General features: G+C 40.6%; 1 protein-coding gene across 9 annotated transcripts in view; it reads right to left on the bottom strand.

The window, feature by feature from the left end:
- Positions 1-25,667, bottom strand: part of USP3 (ubiquitin specific peptidase 3) — a 59,509-nt gene that overhangs the window by 27,164 nt on the left and 6,678 nt on the right. Inside the window, exons 1-2 of one of the 9 annotated variants that reach the window (XM_030456746.1) lie at positions 10,837-11,028; positions 9,528-9,594 (exon numbers count right to left, since the gene is read on the bottom strand). In XM_030456746.1, the coding sequence (XP_030312606.1) occupies positions 9,528-9,594; positions 10,837-10,983 (214 nt within the window). In that variant the 5' untranslated portion in view covers positions 10,984-11,028. Of the gene's footprint in view, positions 1-5,525; positions 5,636-9,527; positions 9,595-10,237; positions 10,616-10,836; positions 11,068-21,371; positions 21,469-25,667 lie in introns of those variants that run through there. The other 8 variants (XM_030456745.1, XM_030456748.1, XM_030456747.1 and 5 more) reach the window with 8 other exon arrangements.

Here is a 25,667-nt window from a genome sequence, read left to right as displayed (position 1 = left end):
ATGAGGAATACCTGGAGACCCAAGCTTTAATGCAGGTTATCTATTGAACCAACCAAATGCAATCTTCAGCAACCTTTAAGAAAATCAGTTGTGTAATCCTCTCAGAACAGAGCAACTGTGGGTCACAGATTTAATACTGGCTTCTGTGTTTAATCTTAGTGGGAGTCACTTCCATGTTATTTGAGTACTTTGTGGGAGGAGATGTTTGTGCAGAAGATAAACTACACATTTCTAATGTGATGCAATTGGAGCAAAGTTCTTCTAAAAAGTTAAAGCAAACAAATGAGCCAATTTTTCCTACTCCCCAACTGGAGAGATGGAATATCTTAGTGGACACGATTTTCTTGGCATTTTGCAGAGGTGGTGGACTCATTTGCTGGCTTTGTGCTAAACACTTAAACCTAGTATGAACTCTGCAGAGTGAACACTACTTCAGTTTAATTTAACACCAAACCTTGCATTTCCAGTTTTTGCTGAGGTTGCAATCTGAACAGCAACTACTATTCAAGAATTCTGTATTCAAAATCCAGCACAATAAATATTAATTTGAGACAGGAACCAAGGGTTTTTCCACTTACAGTGAACTGCCCAAATCACAACATTACAGAGCCATGTGCACTCATTCCTTCTGGACCATAAACTCGATTATAAATCACATAATACCTTCTGAGGGCAAAAATTAGAATTATTACTCATCACAGAACATCAATCAAGGCCACAGGACATCTGGGTATGTGCAGAATTTGACACTCTTGCACTCACAAAACAGAAACAAAGAAGCCTAAAAAATTATAGACATTGTCCAAGAAAAGCCATTATTTTTACAAGCAGTACGTTAAAATTCCCAACAGGCATTGTAAGTTACATAGTACTAATTACACATGCATTAACACAACTAATCACATTCCTGGTTTTTGGCTTCACATTCTTTTTTTTTATGTAAAAAGGGATTTTCTACAAGCTTTACTATCTGACCCTACTGTTTACATTCAGCAGGAATCAAAAATACTGAAATTAGTATCTCAACTAAACATGCTGGTAAAATCTTAAGACAGGACAGGCATTAACATGCACAGATACCACACTAAGTCCAAGCAGGTTGCTATCATGATTTTCTAATCTAGGACTAAATTCCAGAACTTAAATGCTGAGTTAAATGTCTGTGGTTGTTGATTGTGGATTTTTTAGTTTGGCTTTGGGTTTTGGTTGGGGGATGGGGGGGGAGCATGGTGCATTTAAACTACATACACATCTGGTAAAAGTATCTGCTCTACATTTTAAGAACTTAAGGCTAGTCAATTCCAGATGAGAAACTGTAATGAAAACCAGGAGACTGAAAAAGGAAGTAAATGTTACTGAAGCATTGTTTAAAACTTTTGAATAAGGTAAACCCCTATTCTTAACTGAGAATGCATAAAAAAAGGAGTATTATAGGCTCTGAAAACTAGAGACATGTTCTACACCTTCATTACATGTCAGCTCTTTCACTGTTTAGGTTTTAAAGAGTAGTCCCATTTGCTTTCAAACTTAACATTACACATAAAGCTCTTCTTCCTATCCCACTCTCAAGAAGTTAATAAATGAACTTGTTCTAAACTGCTTGATATAAAAAAAATAATATTCTATTTAACAATACGTAAGTTTCATTTGTTAGACACCTTTATTGTTTATTTTATTAAAACAGCATTCTGATTGAAATGAAACCAGACCAAAAGGTCTGGTTTTAATTACACTATTGAGAATGTTTTAAAATCAGCTCACACCCACAGACTAAAGGAATAGATGAGATGATATTTAAGTTATGTTTAAATCAAAGCAAGAAAGTTTACAAGGAAGCAAGATTCCTGGTAAGCATTACTAACAATACAAAATGTTGACCATTCTTTCAGTGTTTCATGCTCTCAGAACAAAGAGTGCTCAGTGAATAGAAGTCAACAGTATCAAGTCCTATCCTGGCTCAAATCACATTCAAATGTAAGAGAATTCAAATAGACTCTGAAGAACAAAAGAAAGCTAACTACCCTCACCTTACAGCCATGGAAAATAGACCCTGTTATTTCTTCTGCTATTATTTCTCAGCCAAAACCAGAAAGATCAAGTTTTTAGTGAGAAAACAAATACTAAGGTATTTTGTGATAGTGATTAAATAGAAAATCAACTTGTGCTCAGGCATACTGCTACATGTGGTTTCTCCCTCTCTGTCACTAAATAAGAAGCATTGCTCAGCCTCATGTAAGAAATTTCACAGATGGTTATAGTGAACCACCCTATTATAATGGAAAACCATATACAATTCAGACATACTGAAAACCAATTAGTAGGAATATAAAACACAGGCTGGTGAACAATTTTTCATCGAATAAATAGGTCATTGAAGTTGCCACCACATTCCTAACATTGAAGAATGTCAGAGAACAATGTGATCAGCTTCATCTGCATGTAAATCACCTCCCTGTCAGGCTCAAGCACACAGGCCTACAGCTTGGTGTTCTGATTTCACAACTGGCATTACAGACTGAAACACTTGGAAGGCAAAACCACATGCTTTTTTATCTGCCTGATTTATTAATTCAGTAGTGGAAAAGCAGAAAGGTAGGCAAAGGAAACGTCTTTCAACCAGTGTAAACAGACATTTCAGTTAAAAGAACTGGAGAGGTGAGAAAGTTAAAACAAAAACCAATGCTAAAGGAAAAAAAAAGCAAGGCTAAGACAGGTCAGTATAGCAGCAATATACAAAGACACACACAGCATACTGTGTTGCTTCTTTTCTTTGTTATGGTCATAAAACAAGGTGACAGCACTACCAATCACACATGAAGACACACCTGACTATCTCAGGCTACAGTACTGCCATCCTTTTTTTGGTCATTTGGTCTTTCTACGTGTCAAATGTCAGCAGTCGATTTTCCTGCATACACTATGTAAATCACATCTTACCTGAAAGTAACAGTAAAAACTTGTGTTACTAAGGAAAAGAAGGAAGAAGGAACGGAAGAAGGAATGGGAAAAAGAAAAAAGGCAAAAAAAGGAAAAAAGGAAAAAAAGGGGGAAAATGTATCGCTTCTGTTTCTCCTTTACATTCTAAAAGCAGTGTCTAGTGGTTTGGCTACTTTGGTAACGTCTTAGTATTTAAATTTAAATAAATGCACCATATATCTTTACACAGTTTGCAATTAAATGCTCTCTAGCCCACACCGGTTGTTTCTCATTATAGTAGCAGCATGCCAAAAAAAAAAAAAAAAAAAAAAAAAGTTATTCAGTCTTTATGTCAAAGTGAGACATACAAATTCTCATTTTTAGACAGCATCCAGAAAAAGCACAGCAAAGCCAATAGTGTAATGTAATTTTTAAACCCTCAAGGAAAGGAATCTTACTGAGTCAGCGAGCAATCCATCTTGAGTCAGAACATACAAGTTGGCAATAGGAGGGAAAAGAGAAAGACAGAAAGAAGGCTTCTTGCTTTCTTTACATCATCTAGTAACTGGCTTGTCTGTAGTGTCCACTATTTCATTCCAATACTAACAAAAGACACTACTGACCACCCCTACAAACAAAAAAGAAAGAAATCTAATGCCCAGTAGGGACAAGACCATTATCACATTAAGAACTTCAGAAGCAAAGATTGAAAAATCCCAAGTTTTAAAAAGGGTGATGGCTATCTTGAGAAACTGCACATGTATTTTGACACAGACAAGCTAATGATTGACACAGAATCCTAAATGATGTACTGATGAATTATCTTGAAAAAACAGTATGTGTTTGGTATGGATAAGAACCTGCAACACCCCCACCTCAAGCCTGAGAATACCATGCTGCTTTAATATTAAAAAGATGTTTTCTCACAATATGGGGCAGAGGTGCAAGTGTCAGCATCCAGAAGAATCACCTTATTTTGCCAGGTTGCCTCTGGACACTGAATAGAATCAAATGGGTAAGAAAATCAGAGAAAAAAATTCATAACTACATTTACAAGATCAAAAATTATGCAAGATATTTAAAAAAAAAAGGGGGGGGGCTTGCTTTGATATAACAGTTAAGGTTGCTGATAATAAGTCTATTAATCATGTAGTGTACAGTCTAAGACACACTTCAATAATCAAGGAAAAAAAAAATTAGAAAAGACTTAACTAGTTTTCAGATCTAAACTTCTGATTAAGTTGCACTTTCTAATCTCCATGGATTATTTTAATTAATGGTCTTTAATCAACTTCTACGTAGGTAATGAATGTTTGTTGGAACAGAAAGCAAAAACAGATTACTAAATTGAGTTTCATTGATCAAGCAAGAAATAGCTCAACACTTAATTTAATTCCAAGCACTGGATCTTAAACTTTCACCCTGTAAAGTTCAGACACAGGTGTGACAAAAATATTAACTAGTCTAAGTCTGTTGGCCTTAGCACCTTAAAGCACTCAGAAAACAGTATGAATAATGCATTGATCTTGTTTAGCACCTGCACATCTTGAAGAGCTTAGGAATGGCAGGTGAAAATTATTTTCCTGCTTACATTTAATCTAGCTGTAGTGAGATTTGCACTAATCTGTGGATAAATCAAGGGTCTGCCATGCACACCAGTCTCCCCTACACACCTGAATGTGCCTTATCCCACTTCCACAATGCCTCAGACTATCCTCTCTCCTTGCCATATGCTACACTTCAGAGCCATTTCAAAACATTAATTTTTAGTTAGATTATGAAATACTTTGGGTCAGTAGTACAGTTTCTCCTTCAAAATGTATTTTCAAAATCATAATGAAGATTACATCTAGTTTCTAAATAAAGGTAATGTATTAAAGGTCTGACCACCTCTCCTCTGAAGCAGATCAGCTAATGATCAAGTTTTGTAACAGACTGTGATTTTTTGAGAAGAGAGTATAAAAACAAAATCTAGAAAGTATTTATTATGCATATTCATCAACTTAAGTTTACTGACTTTTGGGAGCTACAAAAAATTTGAGAACAATTACTTTCCTTTTTGTAATTGAAAGAAAAATTAGTCGTAGCTTATGAAACCAAAACCAAGACCCTAACTCCACCTCAATAACCATTCATCTTCTAAGAAAGCAGTTGCAAAGCACTTCACTCTATCACTCAAAGATAACTACTGCCCCCTCAGTCTACTCATACATCAGAAACCAGTTCAAATAGGGAAAAAGAATTAACAGTTTTAGAGTAAACAAGACTGAGTTTAAAAAAAACCCAACCCAAAAATCTAACACATTTTCCTTGAAAAGACAGACAGGGAATGAATTTAAGGAGATAACAACCTATGAAGTCCATAGTTACTAACAACCTATCCTGCACTGCAGTGACCCAGAGAAACAGATGGAAGATCATTCAGTTTTAAAATTAAAGTGAGTTATTGTTATTATTATTAAATTGAATTTAAAAAGGTAATTTTTTTTGCTGTTTAAACTTCTGAATAGATCTGGTAATTTCCAGGAAAAATTCATTTTCCAGATGTAGGGTGACAAAACCACTCACACATACAAACCATTTGGTCTACACACTATCCATGAGCTTACTTTGAGTCTACATGCAGCTGACTGAACAGAATTTTTCCCAGGAAGAAGATCCTCCCTACCCCTCTCCAGTTTTAATGAGTTCTTCTTCTTCTGTATTCTAGGTAAGAAGGGAAGGAAAGAGGAAATGAGGACATCTAGCAATAAGTTGGAAAAAGCAAAAGGAGAGACAATTACTAATGGAAATGGAGAAGAAACACTAATGAGATGAAAAGGAAAGCCAAGATGGTAAAAGTCTGTACCTGAGCTTTGACAGTGTATTTGTTTTGGCACTGACAGCAACAGTCCAGTGCCAATAAAACACACACAGTGCAACAGAATGCTGTTGCCTACACCAATGAAAATAAAGCAGTGTAACAGGTTTAACTGAGAAACAAAAACAAAACCTGGTTTGGGCAGCAAACAAAAAAACAACAAAAGCAGTCTGACCCAGTACAGTCAGGTTCTTTAAAGTTCTCTTACTCAGGCCAAAACATTTGGTCTCACATATACATAAAGTTTTAGGTGATATCTGGGGTTATTCTGAACTAACCAAATTTACTAGGTAATTTAGTCATTTACTTCAACACAGAAAAAAAACATTAATTTAGCGTTTGGATTTCTATCATAATGATTATTCAGTAGGCGTCAAACAGCTTCCTTGTGCTACCTCTCCTCTATACTTTTTATGGTCTCAGCATCATTTGCAAATGCCACAATGTATGTTTCTGACCAACTGAGAAATTACAGCTCTTCTTCACCAGAAGTCAGAATGCAAGAAACAGATACCAGGAAAATATATTTAGCTTTTGCAGGAAATAAAATTTTAATTATTTAGTAAAATCATGTTACCAGAGAAAAAAATTTATTCAACTGATAGTAATTTAAAAACCAACAGTTTTAAGCATCCTTCACAAGTATAATTCCCGTTTGTCTGGGTTTGAGAGGACCAGGACAGAAAAACCTGGCCGGGACAGCAGCAGCAGCTGCCAGGCTGTTGATGTGAGAATGGGGAGCAGCTGAGCCTGTGGGAGTAGAGGATGGTTCAGGTGACCCAAATGGGCCGACCACAATATTCCTTCCCAGGGTGCACAAAATAGCTCCCAAGAGAGCTCTCTGGTGGCTTCCATGCCTGGGTTGAGACCTGTCTGCTGCTGCTCCTCAGAGAAGATCATCATTCACCAAGCCAGGTCACCTTCTGCCTTCCCAAGGAGGACCAGCTTGGTTGCTCTTAGGCTGTTGGGAGCTGTCACTGAGAGCCTGGACTTGGGCACCCCCATCTGCTGCCCGGTCCACTGTGGGACTTTTCCAGTTGGGAAGTAATTACCAGCTGAGGAGGGCAAGCTCCATATTTACATGTATTTATATACTTCTGTAATTTGATACTGCCACCTCATTAAACCTACACAATTTTTTTCTTCCAACATTAAAGTCTGTCTCCCTTATTCCCTTCTTCATCTTCCCCTGGAAGGGTAGAGAGGAAAAACAGAGCCCCTGTCCCCTAGTTACTGCTTCAAACTTTGACATCATTTAAAAAAAAAAAAAACAAAAAAAACCCACCAAACACCACCAAGTCTCTGTTTTGGCAGATGCAATCCTATCTGCCTGCAGTTGTTCTTCTAAAGAAAGAACTTCAAGTCCTACACCAAGACACAAGTCCAGTAAGAACTAATGAATACTCAACTGTGTAGGAAAAAAGCTGGAAAAACTCTTCAGACTTGCACAGGTGTGCTTAGAAGATTGCAATCGCACTTAGATGAGGCATGGCTCCCTGTGGTTTCATGAGTGTATGCAAAGTTGTTGAGAAATACCACATCTGAGCTGTTCCAGAGTACTTTTCATAATTACATTATTTGCACAACAGTGCTGAAGGTGGGGCACATCATACAAATTCAACTGATTCAGACTGTGACACTTTGCAGTCTTGCCAATGCCTCCAGCTACTCTGCTCAGAACTTAAGCACAAGTTTCAGAAATAGGGAAGACTGGACTCTAATTAGAATTAGCAGACATCTGCATGCAGTATTTCACGTGACAGCACTGATTAAAACCCATTTTCGGTTTCTGTACAATTTCTACTTTATGTATTCATCTCCTCTCCTCTTAAATGCCCAATTACAACAACAAAAACAATTGCCTCTGGATCTGCAGAAAGGCATTCGGTGCTCTCTTTTGATAATCTTAAAAGCTCCCCACAGTAAAAGTGTGCTGCTTTCTGCATCACTTACTGAACAGAGCACACCTGACAAGATCAAATACTCAGGGGGAAAAGCATGCCTGTTTCTAAACAAGTATGCTTAAACATTCAGACTTCCAAACTACACAGCTGTAGCAGAGCACATATTCTAGAGACACTCAGGCATATACACCATTACTCCTTTATTTGGAGCAGAACCATTATTCATACTTGGGTCAACACACTTTTTTGTCAATGCTCCTCTTGCTGATTTCTTAAAAATCTGCCTTTATCAACAGACCTCCATAACCCAACTTTGTCAGGCAGAAATATCGATACCAAATAACAATAATCAAAAGTGCATCTGTATTACTTTCTGAAGTTATTGCTGCAATCAGGAGAATTTTTGCAGAAAGGCAAGGAAAAGGTACTTAACCCATAAGCATCACTCAGTTACAGCTCCTCAAATCCCAGAAACACAAGATAATGATAAAAATAGCCACTGGCAGGCTGAACTCAGAACTTGCTCTCTAACCTGTTCTGTGATGTTTTGCTATCACTAGCAAGTCACGTGGCTGCCAGCAAGCTTCCTGTATCAGTATCTTCATTTACTCTCCTTTTCTGGAAAGGTCAGTAGCACCTTTGACCAGGACTGAAAGGATTCTGAGTCATTTTAAGACAACGTGCTTGATGAGAGATACCTTATTATTACCAACAGCAAAATTACCATCTAAGTATTCTTCTCCAACTGAGGCAACACCACCAACACAAAGAGCTATGCTCACAGAATCTTAGAAAAGAGCAACAAAAGCAATAGATAATGCTTTAATTTTAACAAGCTATTAACAGTCTCACTTTAATTTTACTTTACTGAGTTGAAGCAATGCCAGCAAATAAATGGTATTTATTGTGAACTGACAGAAACTTGTATTACATACGTTTAAAAAATTAATTTCACTACAATGAGCACAAATAAAAATGAGACAGTACGCTATATCCCATTAGGGAGCTAATGTAACAATAATCACATATTATTAGCTAGAACTGAATAGGGAGACTATATTTTACTATAGGAATGCAAAATTCATTTTTAAAAAGGGCAATCTGCACTTGCTTTAAATTAACAAGAGCCTGCTGTTTATTCAGTAGAATATTTTAAATAACTTTTTTCCCTAGAAACTTTTTAAGAATTCATTGTTTACCTATGTGAATACTTTATGACTTACAATCTAATTTTTCTTAAAAACACTTCAAACAGAGCCACTCCCCTAGCCACAGTATGGTCACCCATCTATTCAGTTTCCTGAAGTGTCCCACACCTTCTTCCTGCTTCCCAGATGCAATGTATCAATTGACTGCCCACAACTGGCTCTCCCTGTGAGTGCTGGTTTGGAAGAAACCCTTCTGAACAACAAAGAAAAATTTGTTCAAATGGCTGAACTTCTTTGTTTAAAAGCACCATGCCTTACAGGTCCTATAGCTGTCAGTTACCTAATTTTTGACATTGGAAAGTTATACCCAAGCATATATTTTTAGTTTTGGCAACTTTATTTTTTTTCAGTTCTCTGAAGGGTGGTTCCCTACTGCCATATGCTTCTGGCTGACAACTTTGCTTACCCTTGATATTCTGAAGATAACAGATGGACCTAAAGAGTTAGGCTTCCTGTCACTGATTATTTTTTTTTTCAGTAAAGAAATATTAGAGACAACAGATTTTCCTGTACTATTCCTTTTTTTCTAATCATTCTTCACAGTATTCCACTGCAACGTGTACTCCCTTTAAAATCAAAAGCATTAATTACAGAGTCAAATAACTGGTTCTACCAAAGGAAGCAGCAGCACTACCACACCTTGGCTCCAGGAAACTGCAATCAGGGAACAAGCGAGCAGCAGCCTTCCCACACGAAAGCACCGATACTGTGAGACAAAGGACAACCATCTTTTCTTCCAAAAAATGAATAAACCTTAAAATATGTCTATCATTTCAGTGCTCCCTAATCAGTCATTCCCAAAGGAGGCTTCCTCTCCACTGCCCAGGGGCACAAGCCACGCTGCTGCTTTAAGTGGGACCTTTTTCCGACGTTCAACGTAACTGGTTGAGTCTGCTTTCATACCGAGCATAACTAAACACAGTCACAGCAGACAAAAACACAGAGGAAAAACGACAATAATCATCGAAGGTTATCTGTGTAAAAGCGTGTGGTGATTCCCATTCTAAAGTTAAATTTAAAATACCTTGGGCACGGCAGCTTTAAAAGGGAAAGCCCCTGAACAAACAGGATCATGAGAGGGAGAGTAACGAAAACAGGATACATTTCAAACACGGTGATTTCCACTGTTAAACCAGCGAACAACGGACTAAAAAAAGACGACCTCAACACTCCCAAGAGACCCACGCAGCAGAGTTGATGAGCACGACTCCCGCCCCCCCCACACTGAGTTGCTCCTTGGATTGAAGGGGGGGGGAACATAAGTGTCGCTTCCAGCCTCAGCAGTCCACAACTACGCTCTCTACAGTCCTTCCAAAAACGTCTATTCAAAAAGAAAAGTAATCACAGACTGATTTAAACCTTGCAGCAGCCACCGGCTCTTCCCTCGGTCCCCGGCCAGGCTTCCCCAGGGCACGGGAGCACGCAGCTCCTCCGGCAGACAAAAGGAGCGAGGAGCCGCGATCTCGCATTCCTGCGGGGCCGGAATGAGACTCGGCCGAGACCAAGTCCCCAGCTTACCCCGGGCCAGCCGCTCTTCCGCGCCGGACAAAGCTGCGCAGACAAGGCCGGGACAGGAGTAGGGGCAGCCCTCCCCCCACGCCGAGACATGTGGCGACCGCTCCGCGACTCCTCCGCCGGGGAGAGAAAGGGTGGGAGAGAGAGCACCGCGGCATTCCGCCTCCGGAGAGGGGTCCCGCAGGGCGGCCCCCGGCGGGATGGGGAGCCGGGGCAGACAGCCTCCCTCCCCCGTGCCGCCAGGCCGGCCCCCAGCCGTCCTCCCGCTGAGGGGCTGGGACTCGCCGCCAGGCCCGCGCCCGCCTCGGGGAACAAAGGAGCGGCCGCGGCCCCCAGCGAGAGGCGCCCGCCCGCCGCGCCAGGGCCGTGGGTCGGCCGGGCCACCTCAGGCCGGGAGGGCCGGGGCTGCCTAGGCCGCGCCGAGCGCACTCACCGCTGCAGCACCAGGAGGAGGGTGAGCCCTGCGGGAACTTGGCCGAGTCAGGCGCGATGCAGACGCTGGAGCCGAGGTGCGGGCACTCCATGGCGGGCGCGGCGGGCGGCTCCTCGCGGCGTTACAGCAGCGGCGCCCCGCACGCATCAGCCATCTTAAGGCCAACCTCGTGGTCCGTGCGCCGGGATTTCCGGGCAGCCGCCGCCCTCCCGTCCGCGCCCGGCCGCTCCCTCACCCCGCCCCCCGCCGGGCTTTCCCCGGAGCCGGCCTCTCCTCCGCCTCCCCTCGGCCGCCGCTCCGCCCGCCGCGCTTTCCGCCCTGCCCGACGCTCCCGGGCCGCTCCGGGAAGGAGGGTGGAGGGTCACCAGCTGCCCTCAGGCTCGCGCGGGTCTCCCCAGGGAGGCGCAGCCACGGGCTCGAGCTCTGCGCGGGGCGGGGTGACGGGACCCGGCCCGGTCCGGCTGCTACGGGCGTGTTCCGACCCGCTCCGCTGACCCAAACACTACAGCCGCGGGCGGGTGAGGGGAGACCGCACGGTGCGCTGCCGGTGGCGGGGGTGCGCCCACTGCCCCGCCGCCCCGCGTCGCCGCCGCTCCCGGGGACACGGGGAGGCTGCCGGCATCTCCCGAATCCGCTCAATATTTGCAAAGACCTTCTCCGCACGTTTTTTTTGTTTTGGTTTGGTTTTTTTAATTACCTGGCTTCAGATTGAGTTTGCTGATGCTTTTCGCACTCTAAGACTGTAACTGGTGGTGACAGAAATACAGGTCTTCCAGACAAACGCAGAATAACAATCTTACAGCTTGGCCATCTGTGTGCTTTGCAGGATCAGTACAAATGTTTTACTGAATGTACTCAATTCGTTTTCAAATGCAGCAAATTAAGTTACCACTGTATACCTGAAAATCAACGGTTTGTTTAATTCTCAGGAACCAAGGGCTCCTGTGTATTAGGAGTTTTAGACCTTTTCTCTTCCCATAACTAATGCAAGAAATACTATTTGGCTGCTGGTTTTGCCTTCTATGTGACCTGCATATAGACACTAAAAGCCTGTCTCCGTGTATTTTACATGGCACAGCATGGTGTAGTATTCTAGAAACTGACAGTTCTGTATGGATTTTGAGTTTAGATACTTTAAATATATCAAAGATGTCTTGGTGGTCACAAATGTCAACACTGTTCTTTACCCCCTTTGTTCTTTTTTCACCCAGTTTACACAAGGGGAAAAAAATCAGACCATGAAAGATCCCATTTTCCACAGCATCAGAACCTGTCAACTACACTCAGTGGTAGCAGTTTGTGCTTCTAAGCTGTGTAGTTAGTTCAGATACCAAACCATGAATGAAATGGCTGCAGATGTTATCTGGACACAAAACATGGAGCTTCTTCCCATGTCCCCCATCCTTCAAAATAGTCATATGTGATCAATCAGGTAAGTAACATTTCCAACATATATCTTGCAGGTTCTACAAAAAGCATCTATTTGTACAGTTTTCTAACAAATACTGCATAAACAGAGCAACAATTGGGAAGACAATTTTTAAATTGTTTAATACAACATAACTTTGATATGCATTTAAGAACTACTTGTACATGTTAAGAAGCAAAAAGCAGTCATTTTAGCATTGTTATATGTTAGCCAAGGGGTCTTTTTGTTTCTTATTCACTCTCAGCCCTCCACCCTCTGCTAAAATATGTAATGAAGTCATACATGAAATTAAAGCAGCAGTTTGATTGCAATGAGTCTTATCTTTTCTGACCAATCCATATGTTTAACTCTGTTGTCATGCCCCACCCATCCTTATGCACCCTAAGAAACCTCAGCTGCATCTGCCCTTCTTATTTTCCTCTCTGTATCAGCATCACTTGGCCCTGTCTCAGTAGTATTTTGCAACCAGAGTTTAACAAAACAAGTTCTTCTATCCCTGTGTGGATTATGTTAGCAGTGTATTTAGTCTGTAAGAAGTAAAAAACTGATTAACAAGGATTAAATATGTTAAAATAAACACACATAAATACTTTTAATTATCTACTTTTGTTTTAGCACTCCTCTTCATGACTTTACAGTTGCTATGATAGAGTTGGAGAGGAGAACCAATTCTTAAGTAAGAAGAATCAGGGTCAGTCTCAAAAGAGCAGTCTGGCTTTGCACACTGCCTGCAGGAACTGAACATCTGTACTAAAGACAATGTCCTGCAATCAGTAGAGCTATGGTACCCTTTATTAGAAGAGTTTTTATAAGCACAGCCACATTGGAAGAGTATCTTTTGGCAAGGTACTAACAGATCCAAGTATGAGGTACAAGGCAACAGCCATCTTGCTGCCCCAAGTCCCTCCTGGGCTTTAACAGAGTAACAGTCTGAGTGGGGTAGCAGATAGGAATGAGAATTAATTTATTTTGGGGGGCAGAGGGGGTGGTGGGCAGGACTGAGGGACAGACAGGGAGACAACAGACATGGAGGGCTAATACCATGATCCACTGCAGCAAAACTAATGAACACAGACTACAGAAGAAAGACATCCTCAAAAATGTCTAGAGGCCTATGTACTGCTTTCTCTTAGAGTTCCTCTTTTTAGTCCACAAGGATCCAAAATTGCAGACTTCTCAGAGGAAAAAAACCAACATGGCTTTGGTTCATTTTAAGAGGCCTTTGACCATCATCTGTTACCTTTAAGATGCAACTATTCAACAAAAAAAAATGTCCTTTCTGTGAAGCTAAGATCCCCCATAACAAAACAAAACGTGCTTGGAACTGAAAGCAGTTTGGGAGGGACTGCAACTCAGCTAAGGCAGCACTTCCTACAGTGACAGACACCAGTCATAAATTCTCTAGGCAGCATTTAGCTATGAAAAACTACTAATAGAAAAGGTGTCATCTTAACAAGACAGACCCTTCATTTTCTGTGATGCTTCATGTTTAGGAGCCAAAACCATCCACACTGCGACACCTTGATCCTTTGCAAATTAATGATGGAGTTTTATTCCTCCTTTCATTTATGCACTGACAGCCATTCAGTGAAACCCTTTAAACAGTGTAATTTTGCCCAAGGATTTGGATGGGTCTTCATTTTAGTTGCCATGCCCTCAGCAAATGTGGTAGCCTTTAATTTTTTTTATCTGGTTGCCAAAACAAGTACTTAAGTGAGGATGATACAATCTGTTAGGGAGTCATGATGCATGGCAGTTACCTCACGTGTGAAGGTGCATGAGGATTAATTTAGAAGCACAGTAAGTATATCTGTAATGCAGCCACTTGGCATACTGAAAAATGCAATTCTGAGCACTCAGATCTCAAAAGTACTACCACAACAAAAGTAATTTTAAGTGGCTTGCAGTGAGACATACATGTTGAATGCAGAGGAAAACTGGAATAAAAGCTCTGGACGTAAGTGTCCTTTTCAGTTTGCTTTTTCAGTAATATTTCTTGAGTACAAACCACTTGATTTGGAACTGGAGTCCCATCTCTTGCTCACATCCTTCCTCAGATCAGAGTAATTTAGATTACAGCTAAGATAAATTCTACAGGCATGCTCATAATGGGTGCAATCAGTGAAGAATGGGAGCCAGTGAATTAGCATCATAAATGAGAAATTTCTATTTAATTTAGCACATCGTTGTATCTACTACAACAGCTATTTCACACAACACCCTCTTGTGGGATATATGTTGTCATCCAGCTATGCTATAGGCTCCATCTGAGACCATCTGAGCTTAGAGTTTGGCCCTGAATGGGTACCTTGAGTATACACTAACAATTTACAGTGGGCAAGTTTGCCTGCAGGGTTCTTCAGTTCTGCTGTATTTCACAGAAATAAAATCTGTGGTCTATAAATATTTGAAAACATAAATTACCTCCGTTGTGTATGTATTATGGTCTAATGATGCCACAGCAGATTTTTCCATGTAATCTTGGCTTTCTTCAAAAGCACAAAGTGATTATCACTCAATGGATCAAGTGAGGCAACTATTGCCTTAGATTACTTCCTCATTTGCTGCAGAAATTGGGGAGTGTGGAATGAAGTAACAATACTAAAGCAGGAGAACAAATGCTAACCCGAGGAACTAGAATCTTATTTGGTCTTTGCCAGATAATTCTTTGCCAGACAATTCTCCCTGGTAATTTATTTAAACAATTTTTTTTTACTTAGTACACTTGTTTGCTAAAGTTAAAATCTAACCTCCTTCTCAACTAAAGCTGGGGAAAAGCTGTATCATTGATCCTCAATTTCTAGATAAAATGCATAAAGATAGAAAGATTATCATCTCCCACGGCATGTTTCTTCTTTTCTAAGTGGTGAACTCAGAATGTGTAGAATGAGATTGGCAGATGCCCTGAATGCTCACCTGAAAAAGATCTCTGAACACATAAAGCAGTAAACACTCTGAAAACACTAGATGCCAATCCACACCTAGTAGAAATTTGATAGATTGGGCTTTCATCTCTTATTTCCCAAAGCCGTAAAAGCAAAACATTCAGATAAATGGGGATAGCCATGGTGTCTACACTGAAACACATGGCAAGGAAATTAATTCCTTACTCAGTGCAGATGCAGCTCTGAGGCAGACAAGCGGCACAGATATTATCAACAGAAAGCATCAGAATACAGGTAAATTCTAACACAGTCTCAGCTAAACAAAAGCTTGGCTGCATGGCCTAGCAGCTCTGTGCTGCAGGCTATCTCTGCAGTGGACAGAAGCTTAGCTGCATGCATCTAGGTAAGAAAATCCACTCCAGCAATGTGGATTCAACACCACAGCACATTTCTGGTAGAACCTTGTCTCATTAACAAACCACTTTCCATTTCCTGCACATCCTCTGAAAAGAAAGATCCCACACTTTTTCAGTGTTTGATCATAACACCATAAGCAACTCCTTTTACAAGGGGTTCTTCAGTAAAAGGCAAGATGCCCAAGATTAAGGACATAAAAATTAAAACTAGGCAGAAGTCTGGAGCAAGCATCTGCGATGGTGTTTGCAACATAAGATTCGAGGCTGTGAACAGCCAAGGCTCCCTTCGGAGCATGTTCACTACACTTCTGATCACGTACCTTGGGGGGGCGGTGTGACACCAAGTTTTGTGCAAAGGTACTGGGCAGTGCCAAGGGACAGAAGTGTTCCTCCTTCCCCCCTAAGGATCTAAGAAATTACCTAAACTTCTGGTTCCATAGGATTAATCGATCTCTCCAGTGCTAAGGAGGGATCCCTCATTTTTTAATGAGTTGCTTCTTGTGGGGAATAACATTGACAGATTCCAGCAGAACAGAAGATTACTTTTTTTTTTTTCCAGTCTCATTCAACTATGTATCCAAGGTCTACAGAGCAGCTGTGTTCCCTAAGACACACAGAAAAGAAGGAAACTGGCCAAAGAAATTGTGTGCTATCAATAGGATCCATGTGGGCTGGACTGTGTACAAACAGGCACACACACAAACAGGTATATATATGGGATTTTTTTTCCTTGTATATTCCATCCGTGTGTGTGGTATACACTGGAGTTATTCTATAAACTTGATTCACACTAAGTGAGAAGCTGCCTTTGTGTGTTTCTTTCACATTAAATCAACATGTTTTTTCACTCTCCTTTAAGCCCATGCTGCACAATTTCTTTCTCCTGTCAGGAAAAACTATGTCCTTTCCCACAGTGTATGTCTGCCCAGAGAGATGGATTATTTTCTGGGCCTTGACAATACCTTGGTATTCCACTAAGTCTGTTAGAACAGATTTAATTTTCCTACTGCTAAGCATTCCTCCAAAATACAGTTCCTAGAAGCAGACATTTTGAAAGGGCACATAGATCTGATGATGCAGCCCCCTAAACAGGATACTGCTCTGCAGGAACCAAACAGCATCTTAGTATTAAAAGCTCTCCAAAATGATCTTGACATAAGCAACACAGTGTTAGGAATGCTAAGTGGGAATGCAAAAAGTGGGAAGTCTGCCACAGCCTGATTTGCAGATGACTGAGTTGTAATCCTGAGCACATGGCTCTAGTTCACTGTATTCTGAGAGCTGTAGCAGATGAAAAGAGAGTCATAGTAGAGGCAAAAGAGTAGTGCAACAGAAAAGCAAAGACCAGTAGGCTTTTTACCAGAATTCTCATTTTTTAAAAAAATACCAGATATCCATATTATCCTCCAGTGCTCTGATTCCTGAGAGCCTATCCTAATTTTTCATCACCTTTCCAAGGATTCCAGAAGCATCTTAATGAGGAAAGGCAATGCTTTAGCTCTGATCCAAAATTTGCACTGCCTCTTCTATCACAAGCCACAATGCAAGGTAGAAATAAAGGTAAATGTCACTATTCTGTTTGGTGAGGTCTTTTTTAACAAATGAAGGGAGTTGTGAAAAATATGTGATCCAAATAAACTGAATGGTGTTTTCACTCTCTACATTGTTTTCTTAAGCTGTTAGTTGTACAGATGAACCATTATTTTAAATTCATGCTCTAAGCAAATGCCTGAAAGTTTCCACAGGTCTGGCAGCTTTCAACACTTGCTCCATCAATTATTATAATGTCCTCCAGAGTCTGTTCAAGAATGCAGCAGGGTGACATCCAGCAATATTATTTAATGTCACTGGCATATAGCCTCTAATGTAATCAGTTAAGCAAATTCTATATTATTTCCAAATACAGTCTTGAAAATATAATAATCATTCTGTACTTGTGCTCCAGACACTTTTAAGATCAGTAGGCTTTTTTTCATCCTGTCATAATCAAAATAGAACATTTTATGGCCAAAAGAACAAATTTCATCACAACTGAACAGGTCTTACTCACTAAATTTTGGCAATCAAGGGAACTATAGGTATATTTTTAAAAAAATACATCAGGCAGCTAAATTTACATGCTGTGTCAGGGCACAGAGAAAAACTCCCAAGCATCCTTTCGAACAAAAACCTATTACTACCTGATAGCCTGGAAAAATGTGATAGCTGGGATCAGCCTATCCATCTACCCATTTGATCAAGGAAGGGGACACTATTCAAAAGCACTTCTGAGCAACTCCAAAACCTAGAACTCACTAGTACTATTTCTAATGTCAAATGGGGCAAAGCCATAGATGTTTCTGAGTCACGAACACTGCATGTTTAAAGGACACACAGGTTTAAAATTTCACCACTATAGTAAGCTTGTTAACAAATCTAGGGAAAACAGACAACAATGCAGTCAAAAAAATAAAGTAGTAATTGTTCTGATGATAATCTGGAAGGATGAGGAAGAGAATGAGACAGTACAGGGTGAGACTATTTCAGATAAAACTCAGGAATCAGAATGTAAAACCTGTTTCCCTGTGAAAAGACTGTATAAAGAAAATATTGTAACAGAAGGGTTTAAATTAATTTTTGAGGTCCCATTCCAAACACTTAAAAACGGTATGATAGGAAAGTCCCAGGAAGAACTGGGTGAACTAACATGACTTTTTTCACCTCTGACATCTGCTATTTCCATGTAGAATATTACAACAGAAAAGCATCATAAGTATCTATAACTGTACACAAACTGTATCACTTTTCTCTCTACTTTCAACAAGACTGCTGATAGCCAAAATACTCTAAAGCTAATTTTGCTTCTATGTTTGCTGCAAGCTACAGAGGGATCTCACCTAACTCACTGCTGCCTGCACTCGTTTCTGGTTTTGTACAAAGGATTTTATCCTGTACTGCACACGTTAGATGTTGGTTCCTCTTTACTGACTACAAAGAACTGTAAATATTAACACAAAAAGTGGCAGTGTCTCAGAGCATTTTGATTCTGAGGTGTTGCAACTCTGAAGCAAAATATCCCTGGGGAAAACTCTTCATTGTACACAAGGCCAGCATACACACATCACTGATAACTGAGTTAAGACTTGTGTCAGCTCACAAATGGCAACATTTTATCCTGTTTGCAGATCAGTTTATTACTAGGGAAAGAAGAAATTTCTTGAGGTGTCACTAGGATTATACTATTTGTTATTCTGTTACTCTTCAGGCTCAGTTACTCACAGTGCTTGAGTACCAATCCAGATTATGAAAAAGGGGACCACTGGTTCAGATTCTCTTTCCTCACTGCATTCACTTAACTTTTGTTAATTCAAGGACTGAACAAGGTCTTCTGAAAGTTTTCTGTCTTAGCTGGAACTTGAAATTGAGATGGTAAAATAGAGTGAGAGGAAGATACACGGCTTGTTCTGAAATAAGAAGCCACCAGCACACCCTATGAGCAGTACTAAAACTCTCACAGCAGTCTTGCTAAGCTCCAACCACCAAACAGATTTACTATAGCAAAAGGTAAATGTGCAAACAGCTATTCAGTGCCATAATCAAACAGCTTCTATAAACTGCTGACAGAGATAGCGCTGAACTTTGAAGAACAGAGATATAGCCGAGTTTTCTGGGATTTTTACTTGCTTTATACTGAAGGTCAACACTCACAATTTTTAAAAAATAATTTAAATGCATGGCATTTTGGATATGAGAGGATCAGGAAGTTAGTTTGTAGGGTGGTACAATTTATATTCAAGGAAACTATCTGAAGACCTGAAAATCTGCAGTGCCTGTTACTTCTTTCCCACAGACCCTTGTACAATTAGACTCAATAAAACTAAGGCAACTATTAAAAAATACCTACAGGTCTACATTACCACTTCTCTGCCTGCTGGACTCTAGAATTCACTTGGGGTGAGTTTCATAATGCCTGCATGGCCAGGAATTTATGGTACACCACAAAAAAATTATTTATTGTCATTCCCACCTAAGCAAATGCTTAGTAACTCATCTATGCTCACACAAGGAAACCTTCCCCAAATCACTGTGACACTGTACCACGTCAACAAGCATTTCTGTATGTTCTCAGATCCGTGTGTCTAAGAGAATCTAAAGTGACATATAACTACAGTTAATTACTATGATTCACTTTTGTTAAAAATGCTTTAATAGCAGGGAACAGAATAGATGTTACAGTCAGCAACTGAATAAGCTTGGTAAGACCTGCAGCATTTTGTGGTCCTGCCTTGCCCGATCACCAGTCACTTAAAGACAGTTAAGCAGCAGCTGCAAAGCTATATTCTGTCTTCACTGTTTCACATGTCCCTATCAGCATCATTCCATAATTCATTTGCACCATTTCCCATAGTTCAAACACACCAGCAATGTAGAATAGGCTGAAAGCAAATGACACATCACCGTCTGTCCTTACTGCATGTTAATACAGCTCTGTAAAATAACAAACAGATGGAAACATGATGCAGGGATCTCATCACAGTGATCAATTCATTAAGTTATTACTGTTTCAGTAAAAGATGACTTTGAATCATCTTCATGCCCCTAAAAATTACAGAAACCTGAGCAATGTGAGACTGCATTGCTGTACTGTCTGTCCCCAGCATGAAAGCAGGTGGAGACTGCCAGGCTGGCATGGAGACCATAATGACAATTCCCTCTTGTAAACATGACTGAGTATCCAAATCCAAGAAATTGTTAAACTTGTTTGGTGCACAGTGTAGTTTTAAAAGAGGGTTTTTAATTCAGGGCATCCACTTCTCCTTTGTTTCAATTCCACTCCATGCAAGCTCAAGGGAAAATGGCAGGTGCAGTCTCTTTCCAGTACACAAGGGCCAACATTTTGAAGTACAGGTTAACCAAGACATCCTTTCCAAATACAGGATAATTTTCTTTAGGTGAGTAAATGAAACAGCTTTAGTAGATCAAAAGGCTGATCTAAATAGCCAGAGCATTTAGGTTCTCATAAACATGCCATGCAATCATCAGTCTTGCTCCCAGATTTAGGGCTTAAGCTTTACTCCATTGTTATCAGCATTTCTGCATGAAGGTAAAGCTCCTCAGTAGAGGCTTTCTCTAAGGAAACAGAGGTTAACAAGCCTGACTTCTTATTACAGCTTCTTGTCCACACAGCATTTTGCCATTCCTGGGATAAAAGGTTGGGACAGAGCCACTCCAGCCATGAAGACAGGAAAGAAAGAAAAAAAGAACTGAAAACAGCAACTTCAGCTGCTGGGCTGCTGATCAGTCTGAGTCCCAACTTTGCCATACCCATCCTGACTCCTCCTGCCTGAACACCAACCAGTCACAACCAAACTGGTCCAGGGCTGTGGCACAGGCATTTCTGCTGCCAGCAGGCTGCTGTTCCAGGCAGCTATATTGCTAATGTCTGACTGTTAACTACAGCAAGAGAACTGGTACATCACCCTGTCACTTGAGAAAATGTGCAGATATAGTTGATGGTGTTCTGCAACCATTAGCAATATGAAACCACAATGTACCTATGTACAAGGAAGGTAAGATTTAGGACCACCTGGAGACTTCACCTCTACCTACAAGTATGTGCATGGTGCTTTTTTTGCATGTGTTGCTAGTATGTGCTGCTTATATTGTTTGCAAATTATTCTGTTCTCAGAGAGGCCTACAAACATGCCAAAGTTTAAATAGTTTGAGGTTTTATTTACTTAGCTGTCTGCAAGCCACCAGGGACTGTGAAGATGCATCTCTAAGGGCTGAAATCAAAGGATGAAATTAAAAATCCATCTCACTTACCATCACCTGGACAGATTTGTGCAGCTAATGTGCAATGTCTCTCCATGAAGAAGTTGTTCCCATTCCCAGCAGCACCACTGTAGGCAGCAGTTCAGTTCTGTAATAAGAGAAGATATTCAGGAACGCTTACAATCTGACAGTGCTGGGTTGTACTGGTCCCCTTTTACCCTACTTGCTGTGATAATATGGTTATTGCTGTGTATGAAATACCACGTTGCAGCTCTGAACCCAAGACTGCTGCAGTAATCAAGGTGGGGGGAGAACTCCAACAGCCTCAGATTCCAAGGGCTGCATGAAAAATCCCCTTGTGGGGAGGCTTCAAACCAGCAGCTGCACCACTGCTGCACCCTCTTCCCAAAGGGAGTGTGGCCAGATGTGGACTCTCTGCATTCCAGGATGATAGCATTTGTAAAGATTTTTGGAACATATTATTGAAATAGAAGCAGACACATTTCATTTAAAACATACCCATTTTTCATGCTTTCATGCAAAGAACTGGCCTCATTTCTCTCTCCCTCTTCCCCCACCTCTAACTCCCTGGCTTCTGCAGCCTCTATTAAAAGAGATTCACATTTCTGGAAAACTGCAACACTGACTTCTTTCATCTTGGTTTTTAAAGCCAACATATGACTGGCAAAGTATTTCCCAGCAAGACAAACCAAGAAAGCTTTTTATGTCTCCAGAGCTAATAAAATACTGCTTGGAGCACAGCTTGCCTTGAGGTTCTGCATGAACAGAGCTCATCCTACATGAGGAGATGGCTATTTTAATCATCCTGTAGTTTCTTAAGCATAGGTTCTCCTGTTGATTTAGAACAGCCTCAACCCAGAACGTCAACCCATAAATACATCTGGAGCTGGGGCTGAAGAAGAGTTAATAGTCATCTCAGTAGTTTTATTTTAAAATATACCTTTAGATCTCCTGATGTGTAACAGACATCACTGAGTCATTCCAGACAGCTTAAAGATATTTTGGAAAAAGCTGCAAAGGGAGTTCTTGGCTTTGTTTTTATTTTCTTTTCTTTTTTTCTTTTTTTGTTTGTTTGTTTGGTTTGGTTTTGGGGGGGTTGTTTGCTTGTTTGGTTTGGGTTTTTTGTTTGGTTTTATTGTTGTTTAAGTTTGGTTTCCCCCAGTAACAAGCAGATTTGGTGGGGTTATTTGTTTTATTTTGTAATAGAAAAAGAAGCAAAGTTGCAGAGAAGACAAGGAGCACATAACAACCCTCAGCCACACTGACACTCCAAAAGAAATGAAAGGACTTCTGGGCTGACTCCAACCATCCCCACTGCCTTGGTGAAGCTACCCAAGAGTTCACATCCTCTGTGTAACTGCATCAGCTGCTGGGAACCTCTGTGCTCAGGAGCCCCATCACACCAGTGGAAGGAGAAACCAGAGCAGTTGAAGCCATCTTTCCAGACTTCCCCAGCTCATCCTGCTCCATGGGTCTGGCTGGGTGCAATATGGAAGGTAGGCAATATCTACAGATATTCACAAAGGTGTAGGCACAGAAATTAGGCAGAAGGAAGACAGTACTGCATTCAGAAACTAAAACCCAACCTGGTACCCTGTCCTGATCACTCCCCCTCTACCCTGCTAGCTTAGAACATAGGCAAGACCAGAGCTGACCATGCAAGTATCTGAATGCCTCTGACTTCTCTATAGCAAGTCTTCGTCTGTCTTACTCTTTCAGTGTCTCACATTTAAGCTCTTGAGCCAACACCATGACCACGTGTGGTGAGTGAAGCAGACAAAGCAGAGGCCAGCAACAAAAATGATCCTGTTATTCTGAGGAGTATTTCTGGCAGGATACAGGAGTGCAAAGAAAGGAGAAGAAAGCTGTGTTCCATCTTTAGCAGAATGCCTCACTTAGCTGTACTCTGCTTCTTGACTTGTTTGCTTGAGCCTATTTTAACCACACTTTTGGGCTTTCCATCATGTGGAGGCAGGACAAATATAGTGACTCACAAGTGTATACCTATTATTTAGTTGTTATATAAAGCCCACCTGAGAGCACCATGGATTCACATTCTAGGTTTGCTGGAAACTTTCACTGGAAATTTGTTCTGGTCTATTCCCACCTTGCATGGATCCTTTCTCATCCCACACACACAGAGGCAAATCCTCAACACGTTTGTAAATAAGTACAGAGAAACCCTGTTAGTCACACCAGCAGCCACAGAAAAGGTTTTGCCTTTGAGGTTTTTTTTAATTTTTTATGCAGCTTTACTAGGTAATCTTTCATAACATAGGATACCATTTGTGCTTTTCATGTGGTGGCAGGGGTCACCATCCTGACCTTGTTTGCTTTCTGTTTACAGTCTGCAGGGTGCTCCATAAAGAGCCTTCTTGTTATGGCCACATATCCGTATGTTTGTTAAATGTTTTTTTCAAGAAAAGTACCCATGCAGTAGGGGCATCACCCCTGACCTTTGACACTGCTCACATTGAAGCCTCCTCTATTTCATTTCAGCTTCATCTTTGAAGCTAAAGGCAACAGTATGAGGGAGTGAGGGTGGTCAGCCAAAATTTGAATGTGAGAAGGCCTCATCTCATCCATTTATCGGGCAGGGGGTTTCAAGTTTTTTAGTGTCAGTTGTGGATGTTGACTGATCAGTATCCAGGCTAGCCAGCTCACAATAAGATGAACCAAAAATTCCCATTAACTTTGCAGAGAGCTCTAATAGGCACTAAAAGTGAACTCTCCTATACCTGGTCATCAACTCATGTGTCGACATATCTTGAAAAAAACCTTAAAGCCCGCATTCTACATCTGATTTCCTGCTAGAAAAGATAACTCTTCATTTGATTCCTGCCTAACTGGGATGATGTGGCCCTTTCCCATGCTATACTATCAGAAGCACTTGAAGAATTATTTTAAAAAAAAAATGCACAAGATAGAACAAAGAATATAAAGTAAAGCCTGTGCAACGTTCATCCCATGGTAAAAACAGAACTGGGCAAGCAACTGAAGAGAGGAAAAACAAAAAAAAAGAAATTTTGTCTGAGCATATGTTGGATGATGTCAAAATTCTGCAAACAAGGACAAAGCAATCATAAATACAGGGAGCATTTCTGATTTCTTGCAATCTGGAACTGCTGGAAGTGTATCAGCTTCCTTTTTTCCAAAATTCTTCAGGTGACCATTGTGAAATGTCTCTGTTTGACAACAGCAGGGTTTGATTTTTTTAGTCAATAAATTGGGCAATGTGTATGTCAGAAATTCCTGTTCCAGGCAGCCTTGAATCTCAACTGCAGAGCTAATTTATCTTTTTCCATATAGTTTGGAAAAATGGCTATTCTGGCTCACTGACAATATGAACAGCTTTCATAAAAAGACCTACACAATCTATTTTGTATACTGCGTAGTCATTAAAGTTCTAGTGACAGCATCACTTGTTACCTACATTTTTAATTTCTTTTTCCTGTGTCTAATTCTCATATCTCCTGTGATCACAGTAAAGGACATTGACATGATGAAGGGAGTTTTTCTTTTTTTTCTTTTTCTGTAGCTTGTAATTTGCAAGCAAAGAGCTGTCTATCCAGCTAGCTTTGAAAGCACAAACACTGCCTGGAATGTGAAGCCAAACTATAGCAGAAACTGGAGAAGAAGAGATGTATATTGTGAAAATACAAAAAAGAGCTGACTGGGGGAGATTCTAAAAATTAGAGCATACTTCAGCATGATGAAGTTTTCAAGAACAGTGTCAAAAAAGAAGGAAAGATATATGAAACAGTTTGGCAGAGAGCTCAGTCCACACCCTCCTACACAACAGGGTCTTTTGTAGAGGAGGTAATTTTTGACTGTAATTGATACCAGCCTTAGCAGCTTGACAAACAGGTTGCCAGTTATGTGAAGTCTGATGGCAAAACAATTTATTCTACAGAAACTTACAAAATTACATTTCTAGACTTCCAGCATGTTAGGGAAGGTCCTGCATGCAGTGTGCTGATAGCCCAAATGCTTCAATCCCCTCAGCATGTCCCTTGGAACAAACACAGTAGACAGTGTCCCTTTTCTCTTTTTTTTTTTTTTTTTTTATCACAGCACTTAAAAAGCCTTGTTAAGAAACATTTCCACTATAGCTCACACACATTCTTCCTCTAGATTACATCTGGCTGAGTCAAAACAAGCAGAACTATAATCTAGGCTTACTAATTACTAAGAAGTTTGAGAGGAGCTGTACTCAATGACAGCTGCTCTCTAAAAGGCTAAAAAACTTACAGTAATAATTGCTTATAATACTTATAATGATAATTGCTGCTGCTCTCTGCAGCCTGCCCCTGCCAAGCTTGGGAC

This window comes from Calypte anna, chromosome 10 (assembly GCF_003957555.1).
Source record: "Calypte anna isolate BGI_N300 chromosome 10, bCalAnn1_v1.p, whole genome shotgun sequence".
Classification (NCBI taxonomy): domain Eukaryota; kingdom Metazoa; phylum Chordata; class Aves; order Apodiformes; family Trochilidae; genus Calypte; species Calypte anna.
This window is presented reverse-complemented; position numbering and strand designations above follow the sequence as displayed.